The sequence below is a fragment of the Manis javanica genome, chromosome 2 (assembly GCF_040802235.1).
Source record: "Manis javanica isolate MJ-LG chromosome 2, MJ_LKY, whole genome shotgun sequence".
Classification (NCBI taxonomy): Eukaryota; Metazoa; Chordata; class Mammalia; order Pholidota; family Manidae; genus Manis; species Manis javanica.
Window position 1 is genome coordinate 108,505,804 of NC_133157.1, and position 15,833 is coordinate 108,521,636.

General features: G+C 37.3%; 1 protein-coding gene across 1 annotated transcript in view; it reads left to right on the forward strand.

The window, feature by feature from the left end:
* Positions 1 to 422: 422 nt before the first annotated feature.
* DNAJC1 (DnaJ heat shock protein family (Hsp40) member C1) overlaps positions 423 to 15,833 on the forward strand; it is a 241,607-nt gene continuing 226,196 nt past the window's right edge. The window contains exon 1 of the mRNA XM_037006008.2: positions 423 to 947. Within this exon, the coding sequence (XP_036861903.2) occupies positions 738 to 947 (210 nt within the window). The 5' untranslated portion in view covers positions 423 to 737. The remainder of the gene's footprint in view (positions 948 to 15,833) is intronic.

A 15,833-nucleotide genomic window follows, 5' to 3' on the forward strand; every position in this document is an offset into this window, starting at 1 on the left:
ACTAGGCTACCGCTTCTACACCTTTAGGCAATAAGCTATTATTGCACTATATAGAGAGAGCTTGGTCCAGTGCTCTGGGCGAAGGCAGAGACGCTAGTGCACGACCTACTGGCGGGAGAACAAGCCGGGTGATAAACCCTTTCACCCAAAGAACGTTTTGCTGTCAATTTCTTTGGTCACATTGAATCTATAGCGAACTTGCCCGGGGCTGACATCCATTGGCAGGACAGGATGTTCCAGATTCATACGTGATGTCCGTGTCTCTTAATCTGTGCAAACACATTCAGCTGCTCCGTGCGCAGGAGCAACTGAGAGGCGTTTCTCGGAGGCCCAGTTCTGGGGCTCCCGGCTTCCCTACTTCCGGCACCGCCCACTCTCCCGCGGTTGCTAGGAGATGTGATGTCACCGGAAGCGAGGCCTGGGATAGGCTAAAGCCAAGGGTAGCCTCTCCCCCTCCGCACCCGGAGCGCCAGGCGCTGGCTCCCCAGCTGTTGTAGGCCTGGGGGTGAGGGTCCGCGGAAGGTAGAGCCGGCTGCGGCCCCACCTGCCCGCCGCAGCATCCGCCCGCTCTCGCGGCACCGGCCCTGCAGTTGGGCGAGCCGCCGGGCGGGCAGCTGCTGTACGGCTGCCCGTGCTTCTGGCTGACAAGCACCGTTCCTAACGCCCGCGCTGCCCGCCACGTCCCAGATCTCGGCCGGCGGCACAGCGTGGCGGGTGACCTTACCGAGCCCCGCGCGATGACGGCCCCCTGCTCCCGGCCGGCCCCACTTCCTCGGAGCCACCAGTTTCGGCTGGTGTTGTCCCCGCAGCCGCCGACGCCGCTGTGGCTACTGCTCCTGCTGGCGGCCGCGGGGCAGGTTCGCGGCTGGGAGAGCGGAGACCTGGAGTTGTTTGACTTGGTGGAGGACGTGCAGCTAAACTTCTACCAGTTTCTCGGGGTGCAGCAGGTAAGCGAGGCGGCCCGCCAGGCCAAGGACTGAGACTTCCCGGCGCCTGCGGGTAGAAACGTGCGGTCCGCGCGGAAAGGAGGGGGTGGGGCGGGCTTGGACGCGGTTTTCTCCGAAGAAGCTGGCTCGGTGGCCAGGACTTGGGCACCCTGGCCCGCCAGGGTCTCCTCATAACTCCAGCCTCAGGAGTTGTCCTTCGCCTCCCTGCTCCCCCTCTCAAGTTCAGGTCTCGGTGACAGGCTGGACGGTGCCACCAGCCTGCGGCGGTGATACCTTCTCTTCCCTTTGCCGTTCTCGGGGAGATCCTAACATCCAGCTGTGCTGGAGTAAGAAAGAAGGAGTGGTACGGGTTGTACACCCACCCTTTCTTTTCCTGCTCCCCCCCCCAAATGTGGGAAGGAGTAGTCACATCTCACCCTAAATTTTCACCTTCCCGGTTACACTTTAGCTGCCTCCATGCCTCTTCGAGAAGCTAGGAATGTATTTTGATCAGCATCTATGGTGCAGTTTTTCTTGCACTGTGCTTTGGAATCTGTTTAGCCTTTTGGATAGGGGTTCCTATCACAGCTGAGAAATCCGAAGCAACTTGAAGCCTCTACCATGTTGGTCCTGAAACTCATAGAGCGAGCTGTTAAGTTTCCTGGACGATAGAAAGGCACTTGGGGGGCTATGGGAAGAGAAGCCTAACTAGTCGGACAGGATCATTTTCTGCCCTTTTACTTTCGTTTCTTTCTGTTTCCTTTTTTAGCTTGAGACTAAGTTATAAAGCCCCTTTTTTCTTTATTTCTAACTTCGGAATGGTGAATGAGAGTAGATAACCAGTCTGTATGTGAATCCTACTTACTGCCAAGGAGATGACTAAACTTCACATGGCTAGACAAGAAACGTACATTAACCCCCCTGTAGGTTATCATAAATTTATGTGAACTGTTGAGCTTACTATTAATTGGAAATTTACTTTTCAATTAAATATAGTTGAATATAAAATTGCCATTGCCCTGGCGTCATGATTTTAACACATTTAACTTTTGTTAAGTTAAAACCCAGAGGCATTTCACACTTAAAATTCTTAAGTGCAAACAATTATGTAATAACTATATTCATTATCTCCCCCTGATGCCACTTCCTGCTCATAGACACAAAACATACCTCATTTTCAGAGTGAATGATGATGCAATATGTGTACGAATCATTAGTGAAAATATAACTGAAGACTTTTAAGAATGTCTTTAATATTGACAATATTTGTTAGGATGTGTCGTGACTAAATTGTGTAGTTAAGAGAATCTTATATATGACCTATCCAAAGATCTTAAAGATGCTTTCCAGTTACTCATGGAAAATTAAGCCCCATTATGAGAAAACAAACTTGGTATCAGTAATAAACTCATACCTTATCAAACTAAACTCATAGCTTAAAATTTAGATTATATAATCTTAATCAGGCTTGCATGTGAACTCATAGAATTATCACTTACAATTTCATGCAATTTAATTCGCAGAGTTAATTAGGTAATGTGAACAACCAGAGCATTTAACTATATGGGCAAAGATGTGAAAATAAGGAAGCATAGATAATTGAGAACATTCTAGGTCAAAGTAGAAGTTGAAAAGAAGGATCCAGAAAATTGTTTTATTCTGTATTTCTCTACCAGCTGTGTTGAAGTTGGAATGAATGTCAGAAGAAATTTTATTCTACCTAAGCTGAGAAACCAATTGGAGCTAGTTTTTTACATTAAACTGAATCTTAACTTTCTCAGAAGACTTTCAGGGAACCAGAAATTGGGTAGAGAAAAATGCAGCCTGTCTTAGGTACTTAATGTGTAATTTTCAGGCCACCGCCTATCAGTCTTTTGGTGACTAGCCAGACATGGGGGACCGGAACATAGTAAGTAGGTTATTCAGAGTGGTGACCTGTCTTTATGCACCCTATGTGTTGTTCATTCAAGAGAGATTTATTTGGTGCCTACTAATTTTAAGCCCTGTCAGTTGGCCAGTATGTAAAACAAAACCATTAGCCTCATGAAACTCACCTTTTGGGAGGGGAAAAGAGGTAGTAAACTACCAAACAAGTAAATATGAATGTCAGATGGTCAGAGAAGGCCTCTGAAAGAAGGGAGTGAGCCATGTTGATAAGTGGGGAAGACATTAAAGGAAGGCAGACAGTAAGGGCAAAGGACTTGAGGCAAGAGCTTGCTTAGTGTTAAAGGAATAGCAAAGCTGCCACTGTGGAGCAGGGTGAATGAGGAGGAAGATGTTAATAACAGATGAGATCAGAGTCATGGTGGTCAGGGGAAGATCTTGTAGGATTTTTAAGCCATTATAAGGACTTCTGGCTATTACTTAATAAGTAAGCTGGGGATGCATTGGTTGGGCGGGGTGCAGTTTGAACAGAAGAGGTACATGATTTGATTTACATTTCAAAACAATCACTTTGTTGTGTTAAGGATCACCTGTATGTATACTGTTAGGTACATCAAGGGATAATTGTGGTGCGGAATGTGGCATGGACCTGGGCAGTGCATGGTGGTCAGATTATGGTGTGGGGAAAATGGAAGTTCCCATGGCCAGGATCCTCACCTGACTCTACACTACTTGATGATGTAATTGGCCTACTGCTTGGCTACTGCTTCTGCATCTGTTAGCAATGAGCTATTGGGCGGAGGCAGAGATGAAAGTGGATTGCGGACCTGCAGACTGTTGGATGCAGACATGATTCTAGTGCTCGACCTATGGAGGTGAGAATAAAGCTCTGTATAAATGCTTTTACCCCAAGAACATTCAGTTGTCATTTCTTGGTCTCACTGAGTCCATAGTGAACTTGCCTGGGGTTGAAACCCTCAGGCAAGACAGTGGATTTAATCTGAACATAGAGCCAACAGGATTTTACAGATTGAATGTGGGATATGAGAGGGGAAAAAAGACGTGAGCATAATTCTAAACCTTTTAGCCTCAGTATCTGCCTAAAAACTTGCCTAACTGCAATTGCCACTTACTGATATGGAGAGGTCTGAAATAGAAGTAGGTATGGTTGGGGGAAATCCAGAATTTGGCTTTGATCATGCTAACTTTGAGGTGTCTATTAAACATTCAAGTGAAAGTGTCATTTAGGCAGTTGGTTATACAAATCTGGACTTAAAAGAAAGGTTTGAGCTGTAGATGTGATAAACTTGGAAGTCCTTAGCACTTAGATGGTAGTTTGAGGCCACAAATCTGGGTAAGTTCATCAGGGGAAGTGAATGTAAAAAGAGAAAAGAGAGGTCTGGGAGTGAAACCATGGGAGATTCCAAACTTTGTCAGGAAGGTGAAGAGGAACTAGTAAAGGAGATGGAGAAGGAAGAGCCAGTGAAGTAGGAAGCTAACCAAGAAAAGATGGTCTCTTTAAAGTCAAACGAAGAGAATATTTTAAAGAGGAGAAAGTGATCAGCTGCATTAAATGCAGATAATAATTCAAATAAGATGATTTCTGAGAACTGAGTTTTAACAGTATGGATGCCATTGGCTACCTCAGCACAAGCTGTTCCCACAGAGTGGTGAGAACAATAGTCTGGTTAGATTGGGTTCAGGTGAGAAAGGAGGGGATGAATTGGGGACAATATAAAAAAATTCTTTTCAGAGATCCATACCCTATACTAGAAGCCAGGGTTGATAGCATCTGAATATTGCATCCATTTTATCCCCTTTTCCACCAGGTGTAAGATAACTCAGTCACTCCCTAACCTCTATAATTGGAATAATTGATGACTTTTATAACTTGCACCAGGCCACTTTCTGATTTATGACTTTAGGCAAGGTAGTTGCCTCATTTTTAGGACAAACAGTATCTTCTTTATTTACTTCATAGTTAGGCACATAATAGACACTTAAATATTTATTGGATGAAGAAATATGAACATAGTAACTAAAAGTAGACAGTAATTCCCCTAAACAAGTAGTTACTTGATAGTTTTTGCTCAATGGGTTATATTTATATATGGCCTTTTATAGCCCTCATGCAGTGAAGGAATCCCTTTCCATGTATTCCTGTATTTCAGATTGGTTCTGGAAGTCTTATAGGCAAGGAGTGTATAAAGGTGACATACTGGAGGTTCAGCCTGTTTTTAGAATGACTTCATTTGTTCACAGGGCATTCCATTTGAAGACTGCATCTTTTCAGAGGAGAAATATTAGAGGAGGGTAGGAAAAAAAGATGCGTTATTGAAATATTTTCACTAGTAACTCAAATTCTAGGTCCCCACACAATATTTATATCTCCTCTAATAGCTCCTGCTCTTTGGACACCTGTATTTCTTGGGTCAATGCCAATTCTCTATATTTTTCATTGTCTTTTGGGGCCATGACTTTCCTTATACTTTGTACAGTGTTCTAGCCAACAATATTCATTTAAAAATCTAATTGAAATTGTGACAACCCAAGTTATCTTAGATTTTGCAGAGTTTACTTTCTGATGAAGTCGGTCACCTTGCTGGTGTCAGTCTTTATAGACTCCTATTGATTGAGCTAGAAATGCTTTTTCCTTTTACCAAAATTTTTAAAAAACTGCATCTTCAAATGAATGCTGAAATTTGGTTAAAAGAAGAAAAGCTGTTATTGACATGTGCTTACAAAATGTTGGGTTTTAATTTTTTAAATCAGTCAATAAACCTTTGAAGCTCTTTCAATGTGTATTTCAAATATACAGAATGTGTAAATGTATAGAATAGCAGCCTGTGTAGGGGAAGGACAGTTATTGCCCACTCAGCCTATGTTCAGGGGAAGGAATTCCTCTAAAGAAACACTGCTGATCTCTTTACCCTTGTCTTACATCTTCCCATGGAGGAGTGGGGTACCTTGTTGGGGAGTGATTGCCTTTGCTTGATTGGGGAGAGCTAATCAACCAAAAGCTATAAGCTGGGGGAATTAGTCTCTTCTCTGCACCTCTCTGACTGAGACCAGGAAAGCAATTACCTTGGCCAGAATTTTGTTTTGAGCATGCTATCTTAAAGTCTAGATTGGAAAGGGGAAGGCAGAAATTGCTAGCCAGACCATTAGGTCCCCATACATAATCTAAACTTTCCAGTAGCTTTATCAGCAATAAAAGTGATACTTGATTTCTCTCTGCCTGACTTCTGTATCCTCTGAGTTTGTTTTGTTTTTTTTTCCCCGTGGGAAAAAGCATAAAGTCATTAATGGAGCCTTTTCAAACCCCATCATAGTCCTTTTTAGAAACACAGATGAAGAAGATGTCTTTCATAAATGACTGGTGAACCTGTGCTGTGATGATTGGTTATTGCCAGTGATCCTCATGATGAATGCCATTGAGCTTGTGGTGATAGTTGAATATAGTTTAGGCTTTCTCCAGTGAGTCTATTCCCTTATAATCTAGGTCGTGTAAAATAGCTTCCTCATTTTCTCTGTAGAATCCAAAATTATTTGTCAACTTGGAGGGAAGGAAATGTATGAAACCTGGAATGGTAGATAACCTTCCAGTCATTTATATTTCTTACATAGGTATCTCATGCATAGAGTTAGACTTGAATGAGAACTTGCTTAATTGTATGCATCTTTGCATCAGATTGGATTGTGATAAAGTTACTTTTCTTATGTACATACTGTTTAGCAGAGATTGGGCATATTTTATGGGGAAAAGCAGGTCTATTGTGACAATTTTGTCACATAATCTAGAGCTGATGGAACAGAAATTCTTTTAGGTGTACATTTCTTTCCTCCTTTTATGCTGTTTTTGGTTTTTTTATTTACAATAATTATGAGAACACACCTGGAATATTTTGTCTTTTGTTACTCATAGATAAACCCTCAGTTGAACTGGGAAATTGGAATTGGCCTCTGTTATTACAACTGTTCTTAGAGATATATTCTAAACTCTGATTATATAGGTCACCGTTTTAGCCAGTAATTGGTATAATATGGTGAATTTCAAAATCTTATGTTTTATTCAGTTTGTGGTGATGGAGGTGAAGATAGGTATTTGACTTAATGATTGCTGAGAGAAGTTATGTGGCAGTTTTGAATAATACTGATACAAGTAGTTTGATAAAATGCCTAGTTATCTGTAGTAAGCTTGTTCTCAGCTTTGTTGTATTTTCTAGCAATGAACTACTTATTCCACAAACTGCTACTAGATGGTCTTAGGAATCTTTTTCTAAGTTAGGCATTATTGGGTCTATTTGGACAATAATGAGATCAATTAATTCCACCCAGAATTAAAAATAATTCTAAAGCCTTTTTGTATGAAGGTGTGCAGAGATGGAAGGAAAAGAATTGCAGGAAAAAGAGAGACTTCTATTTGGGAGAAGCAGGACCCTAGACCATTTTATAATGAAACTATAGTCATATGTATTTTCAAAACCCTTTCTTTTTTTTATTATCATCAAAACACGTATTTGTGAAAGGTGGGTCCTGTACTAATGAATGTAAAAATATGATTACCATGTTTTATGTAATATAGAATCCCATTTTAAGAGCTAAATATTGGAGTTTTTTACTTACATTTACTGAAATTTTATCTAAGTGTCATTAGGACTTAATTAGAAATTTAAACTAGAATTCATGTCTCATTCCCATCCTCCTTAATACTAAATTAAATATGTTAAGATTCATTCACTTATTCATTAAGTGTTTGTTTATTATTATCCAGCAACTGGAATCTCATGTAATGGGGCATATTGCAAAAGCAAGGGAATGACACATTTCACATTTCTGGAGAGGATATGTGTATAAAGTAATATCATTATTCAATGGACACCCATTTTTTTTGTGCCATTGAGGCAGTAGGCATAAAGCTCTGTGTAGCTATACATTAAGGAAACATTAAGGAAAGAATCTAAAATCAAGAAATAAATGGCATGTCATAGTGTCAGCAGCAGTATTAAAATGGAAAAGAAGCACTATTAAAATGCCAAACACTAAATTCTAAAAAGGAGTAATTTCCTCAAACAAATTCTGGAATACATACACCTGGTTATAGAAGGCACAAGAATTTTGAAAAGCTACGTGAGACCCTAATGGGGCAGGTACCATGAACAGCAGTCAAAATGAGTTAAGAAAGATTGTTACTGTCTTTTACTGGAAAGTCTGAACAGACCATAGAGAAATCCTAGCATCCCTATATGTGCCTGCTAAGGAAGGTAGGAACTTCTTATTTCTAGCCGGTCCTTTAGAGTTTTATTTATACCATTAAAATGGATCAGGTTAAGGAACCTATCCTATGACCAATTTAATTTATACATTCCCAAGAAGGCTCTGACTTTTTGAAAATAAAAACATTTTTTTCAAATTTTATTAACACTTTTAGTTAACAGGTGAAAGATTAATATTTAGGATCTTCCTGACTTCAAGTGGTGTTGCATTAAGAGTTGGTGGTGAAATCTGACTTGAGGGAATTAATGTAAGTATGTATAATGAAACAAGCTTTCTGTGTTTAAATAGCAGTTCAAATGATGGCCATGCTGTGCAGTTCTGTGGTAATTATACAGAATTAATGTGTGGTTTTTTGTGTGTGTCACAGCTTTGAAAGTATGTAAAATTAACTTAGGGTAAATTAGATCTCGAAATTAGTTATTGTAGAAAGTGTCACAGCTTTTCAGCAATGCTGTCTCTCAAAACATTTAAACTTCTCATTTTGAATTGCCTTTAAAGCCTGCTGCATATTTGGCACATTATCTTCATTAATAGTAAACTTTAAGATGGATTTGATTTTTGCCTGTAGCAAGTAGTCATTTGGAGCTAAATTTGGTGACTAAAGTGGGTTAACAAGCTTGAGGAAATACAGTTTGGACTGATAAAGGGATCTGAATATAAATTTCACGTAAGGCTCATAAACTGATGTAAGGAATATTCTCAGTGAAGAGTTCCAGAGAAGTTTGGAATGGTATCAACATGAGGTAAATCTATAGCCTTGGTAAATCTTATAGAGTAACAACCTGAGGTAAATCTTATAGAGTAACAGGGTATATTGCAGTAAAGGACTTTTGGAGTAGTTTGTGGGTACTACAATTTTTGGGGGGGGGTAGCAAATTTTTAAAAGGTTTTTTACCTACAGGAAAAAAATGTAGAAATAAAAATTACCTTTATTTTAGAGAGGTGGGAAAATACTGAGTTAGAAGAAAATATTCCAATTACCTGCTTGCTTTTAATATTAAAAATAAGGGTCTTAGAAGTATTCACTATGTAGTATTTCTGTAAGAAAGCTAGTTAAAGCAGAGTGGCAGAGGAAACAATAATTTTAGGGATAGAGGCAGTAGCTGAGAATACCACTGAGGGAGAAAGTAGGACATACACAAGGAGAGGGAAATGTATACATTAAAAAAAAAAAGCGTAAATACAGATATAAATGGTAATGGAGTAATATCTCCATCTTGTGGCCTTCTTTGGATATTGTTATTAAAGATGTTGAGGGGTTGTATTTTCACAACTGTAGGCATAAGTAAGAATAAAATATGAGTCAGATGAAAATTGAAATATGGGTCAGAGATTTTTTGCAGTGTTTTGCAAGGACCTTTGGGACTGAGCTTCCCAATTGTTGTGCTGATAGTGTTGTCCACCTTTGAGTGACCTTAACAGTTTACTCCCGTGTGTCTTACAAATACAATTTGTGGTGAAATGCCACAGTATGAAAAAGGTTGGAAAAACTGTGAAGGCATGCAGTTCAAGTTTTTCTTCTAGGGGAAAACTTACGAATGTACACATACATACATAATACTGCCTTATAAAATTAGTCTTATAAAAATCTTTGCTATACACAAGATCCTTATTTAGCTCTTATAGAAACAAAAGCATTGTTTAATATATCAGTGAAAGAATCCAGATATAAAAGGAATCAAGAAGCCTTTGATGAATTAGCTTGATTCCATTCAAAATTCCTTCATTTACTTGATTACTTATTCTGGATGGTAATATGACCATTAAATATTACCATAGTTTACAGTAACTCAGAGGAATACTTTAATGATTTATAATCCTCTGTGTGAAGAGGGTACAAATGACTTTGGAATATATAAATACACAAGTTCTGAGAAGCCTAAAGAGATATTTTGTGACCGTAGGAGATAAATTTTGACAGATGACAAGACTTTTTCAAGCCATTGATCCCTTAGAGCAGCAAGGTGCAATAGATATGTAATACAAGCCACATGTGAAATTTAAAATGTTCTAAATACCACATTTTAAAAAGTAAAAAAGTTTAATTTTAATACCATTGTTTATTTAATCCAATGTATCAAGTACTATTTCACCATGTAATCACATTTAAAAAATGAGACATTTCACATTCTGGCTTTTCTTACGAAGTCTTCAAAATCTGGCATGTGTTTTATTTCTAGTACACTTCAATTAAGATACTAAATTTTGATTGAAAATACTGGATCTGTACTGAGACTTAATAGAATGTATAGCTAACAAGTAGTTTCATGTACCCAAATTCTTCAGACATGGTTAAAAGCTTTCCAGTAAGTGAACCAGGTACCATTTTTTATAATTTAAGTGTAAAATAAATAAAATTTAAAATTTGGTTTCTGTGTTGCACTAGCCATTCCAAGTGCTCCAGTATGCACTAATGGCTACCACATTGGATAGCATAGCCTTAGAGAATTAATTTTTGTGTCGTATAGATATAACTAAATATTTTTTATAAAATCGTTGATTACTGTTTTCATTTTGTAGTTTTTGTCTTTTTAAAAATTTTAACCATGTGTAGTTTTTGTTGTATTGTTTTCAGATTATTTGAGTTGTGCTAGATACCATCTTACAAATTAGTCATCTGTACATATTGTTCATTCTTTCCTTTGGCCTATAAAGTATATTGGTGTAGTCCATGCTGTTCTTCTAGGGACAGTGCATTCTGTGTGTCCATGAGTAGAGGGCTGCCTGCCATGGGTGTTTTCAAGTAATCATTTTAATTCAAGTTGGTCATTTACTTTTGCTGACCTGCCTATTTTATTTCATAATTCTTGAAGTATTGCTAACTTAGGTCTTTAATGATGCTTTGACCAAAAAATCAGCAGTATTCTTACTTCGTAATTTTAACTTTGAGGTTGTCCATTCTCCCTATTTATTCCAAAACTCATCTATCAAATATATTGCTAGCTATGAAATAATCACTGTGTTCTCTACTGTCATCTATTCTGATGATTACAATATTAATTATTTTTAAAAGTGATTTCCATATGCCATTCTATTTGTGTACCAATCTTTGGGCTCTTTATAATATTAACCAGGGATTCCAAAGTCATCCTTCTTTAGTAGCTGCCTCTGCCACCTCTACATGAATCCTAGTAAGTACTGCTTTCCTTTGAACTGAATAATTGGCAGTTTTCTCTCCTTTGCCTTTGTAATTTCATAAGCAACCAAGGAAAAGAAGTAATCTTAATACTGGTGATTCTTACATGTAGCTATTTTTGTTGTAAATAGTCCTAATACTAGAAAGAAATAGTACTGTCAGGGATGTTAAAAATTCTGTGTTGAGGGGGAAAAACAACAAAAACTAAAAATTAGAGAACCAATACTAGAATCCTAAAGCTGGAAGAGGCCTCGCTAATTTCTAACCTATGTCCTCATACAGGAATCTCTTCTGTAGCTTTTCTAGCAGGTGGTCATCCAGACTGTTTAATTTATTTCTAACAGTGGGAATTAGAAATAACCTGTTAAGTTCTTGACCAATAGTACTTAGTAGAAATTTTACTCTTATGTGAAGCCAAAATCATTATTCTTGTTATCTACTTTCAACTTCATTTGCAGTATCCCTGAATATATATATTCCCCTTAAATTATTTTTCTGAAATGCCTTAAAATGCACAAGGGAAATAATTAGTTGTTGATTCTCTCTACAACAGTAGGTTTATTAAATAAAACAGTTCTTTGTTTATCAATTATACCTCAATAAAGCTGTTTTAAAAATCATATGTATAAGCAAACTGAGGAGCTGTTTGTTTTCAAGGTCTTTAGATATATACTAAGTCTACCCTAGAGAAGACTCAAGCCACCATAGTTATAGTTGCTTTGGACCTAAACTTCCATGATTTGAGGGGTTACTGTAAATAATTCCCTGGGCTCAGCAAAGTGGGCAATAGGAAATTTCTGGAAGTTGAAAATGTAAGATAATTTGGAATATGTCAGCTCTGATAATATGGACCACAGGATTAATTTAAAATTGTACCCAGAAGATACAGATTTTAAAAGCAGGACCCCTGTGGACAGTTGTGCAGGTTGTATGTCTGCATCAAATCTATCATTGTGATATAAAAATGTTTTAGCCTGATCATCTACAATTGCTCTCTTACAACACTAAACTATGTTTTCTACCTTTATCTTGCATCTACCTACCACTTCAACAGTTTATTAAAAATAAAAATAATAATAATAATAAAGGGAGAAATGTGGGATCCACATATAAATCAAGTATAAAAATCAAACGAATATTCATATTTGACCTGATTGTTTATAGTTCATAATGCGTGATCAGAACCGAAAGTTTCTGTGATGAATGCCCTTGTACTGTTCACCATTTAAGAACTTATTCACTATGTAAGAATTCGTTCACTATGTAAGAACGTGTTCGTTATGCTTCAGAAGATTGGAGACTGACGAGAACTAGGCTTGAGATGGATTAATGATTGTGCATTGAGCATTGACCCCCCTATACAGAATTTTATTGTTGTTAACAACCATTTGATCAATAAATATGAGAGATGCCCTCTCAAAAAAAAATGTTTTAATTGAGCATTGACCCCCCTATACAGAATTTTATTGTTGTTAACAACCATTTGATCAATAAATATGAGAGATGCCCTTTCAAAAAAAAATGTTTTAATTGAGCATTGACCCCCCTATACTGAATTTTATTGTTGTTAACAACCATTTGATCAATAAATATGAGAGATGCCCTCTAAAAAAAAAAATGTTTTAGACTTTGAGATTATTATGAAGAATTGCATATAGGTGGTTAAACTTGAGGGAGATCATTTCTCTTTCTTAATTAAAATGTTATATTTCTTCAGGTACAATTTTAGTTTACAGGTTCATCTTAAGTGGGATTCTCTCTGTCCTTTTTATTCAGCCTTTCCGTACAGGGCTGTACAGTGGCTTTTACTTTCCCTGAGATAGCTCGACTGGAACTGGTCTTATCTAGGCAGCTTAGGGCTCCCTCCTGAGGCTCTGTTGGGGCCATTGCAGACCCAGCTACCAGCCTGCGGAACACTTGGCCTGATCTCAGTTGTGGGGCTGTAGCCATTGCCTTTCACCATCTCAGATACATAATATTTTATAAGCTGTAGCCTCAGGCAGTGGCCTTTTCACTTCTTACAGTTTTTTCCCCCACAGGGGGTAAAGTCCCACTGCAACCCTTGCTTTCAAGCATTGAGCCTGGCTCTGATCCTAGGCCTTTTGTAGAATACTTTGAGTCCTTGTTACTCTCTGGGAGTCAAACTTCTTGTCTCTACCGCCTACTTTGAGGTGTAGAGCCCAGCAGGCCTATAACTTAAACTCTGTGCCTATAAGTTTCCATTTGTTTTTGTCTACAGAGATATTTAACTATAGCTATGTGTTTATAATTTCCTCTTTCAAAATTTTATCATTGGTCTGTATTTGGAGTGGGGTTTGGGAGAGAGTCCCCCAAGTTCTTGCAGAGCTACTTGGACTCCATATTTTTAAAAGCTTCATTTCTTTCAGAATTATTATTATTATTAATACAGCTCCCCTATTAAGGAACCTTTTACCACTCATCATCTAGAAGTACTCAGGCCTCTTATTCACAGAGTATAAGAGGCTGTCACTTTGGTATTAAGAAGGAACGTAGACCATTCAAACCCTGCTCCTTTCTGGGCACTATTCCTAGACTTTATCCAAGTGTGGATGTTAAAATGGACAGATAGTATTTCTAAACCAGATCCCATAAGGTTTTGATATGGTAATAATAGATCCAAAGTGACATATGTATATAGCCCTGTTATTGGAGATGTCCTGAGGAGAGTTCTAAACTCTGTCTTGAACTTAGTTAAAAAAAAAAATTCCAGGTAGGAGATAGATACTGAAATTCAGATATATGTCAGAAAAGCCATTGCTGGAGGAAATGAATGATTTTAAATTTTAATTATATGCAAGTAATTTCATGTTGACTTTGTAAGTATGTGCTACTCGCAAAGCTCTGAAAGGCTTTCTTTTTATGGACCTGAATAACATTATGTTCTCTTCAGTCTTCAGAGATTCACAAAACAAAATTTAGGACAATGACGGTTAGCCTTCACTGAAAACTGTTTTAGTGATCAGCTTGATGGACAACACTAATTTCAGTGGGTATTAGCTTCCTGGAATTGATTGGTCCTTAACTGAAGCTTGAAGTAGTTTATAGAGTGTGTGTTTAAATGACCTATTTTAAGGAAAAAGTGTACAGTTCAGATTTACAAGAGAAAAGAAACGGTCCTTTTTAGATTTGTACAATTTAAATATCAGTTTACATACAATTTGAGGAACATGTTTATTTTATAATTATATAACTTTAATATTGAGTTGTTAATCAAAAGAGAAGTCTTTAAAGAAAAATCATTGCTTTTCTTATGTGGGTAACAACACTGTCTCTGCAGTTCTCTGCAGTAACATTTCTAACCTTTGTTTTTGTAACAGAATAGAATATGGACAGCTGCCTAGGTTATGTTATGAAATTTTGGTAACAGAGCCTGTTTTTCATATTAATTCGTTAGTTCTTTTTATAGCATTACTAGTAATAGTAAAGAATTAGAAACAAATGCTAATAGAATGAGTGAATTATGACATGTTCTTGGTGTGATATGTAATCATTAATAACAACTATTTAAAAGTACATAACGACATGGAAAAATATTTTAATGTAAGTGAAAAAGCCAACTGTTAAGTTATGTTCACATTTGGTTATGATTTTGTAGGGATTATATGTATGTTCAAAGATGAGACAGTCACATGGACTATGAGAACAGTTTGAATAATGAAACTGGTGAAATCACTTTATTTAGAGGTGAAAATTTCATTTAGAGTTATGTTAACATTAATACTATATAATTTCAATACTGAACAACCAGTTACACTGGTTGTTTGTAACTCTTCAGATCCTCACATTGCTTATAGATTAGAAGTGTGCTGTCCAGTACTATAGCCACTACCCACATTTAACTATAGAAATGTGGTAATTAGACTAAGAACATGAATTTTACATTTAGTTTAATTTTAATTGACTTAAAAATTTAAAACCAAAGCAATACAAAATATTTTCCCATTGAAGACAACTTTATTGTTGGATAGGACTATATTTCATTTTAATTGTCAAAAATTTATCTTATCAACCTAAGTGTCCATAAATAGATGAATGGATAAAGATGCAGCACATATACACAATGGAATATTATTCAGCCATAAGAAGAAAACAAATCCTACCATTTGCAACAACATGGTTGGAGCTAGAGGGTATTATACTCAGTGAAATAAGCCAGGTGGAGAAAGACAAATACCAAATGATTTCACTTATTTGTGGAGTATAAAAATAAAGCAAAACAGAAGGAACAAAAGAGCAGTAGACTCATAGACACTGAGAAGGGACTAGTGGTTACCAAGGGAAGGGGCTGGGGAGGGTATACAGGAGGGGTGAGGAGATTAAGGGGCACAATAATTCACAATCACAATATAGGTTGATCACAGGGATGGGTACAGCACGGAGAATACAGTTAATGATTCTGTAACATCTTATTATGTTGATGGACAGTGACCACTTTGGTAGGGGTAAGGACTTGATAATATGGGTAAATGTTGAACCACTGTATTGTGTATTTGAAATCAACATAAAATTATATATCAATGATACTTTAATTTAAAAATGTTAATAAAAAATTTAGTTTATGCATTGAGATGTGCTGTAAGTATAAAATA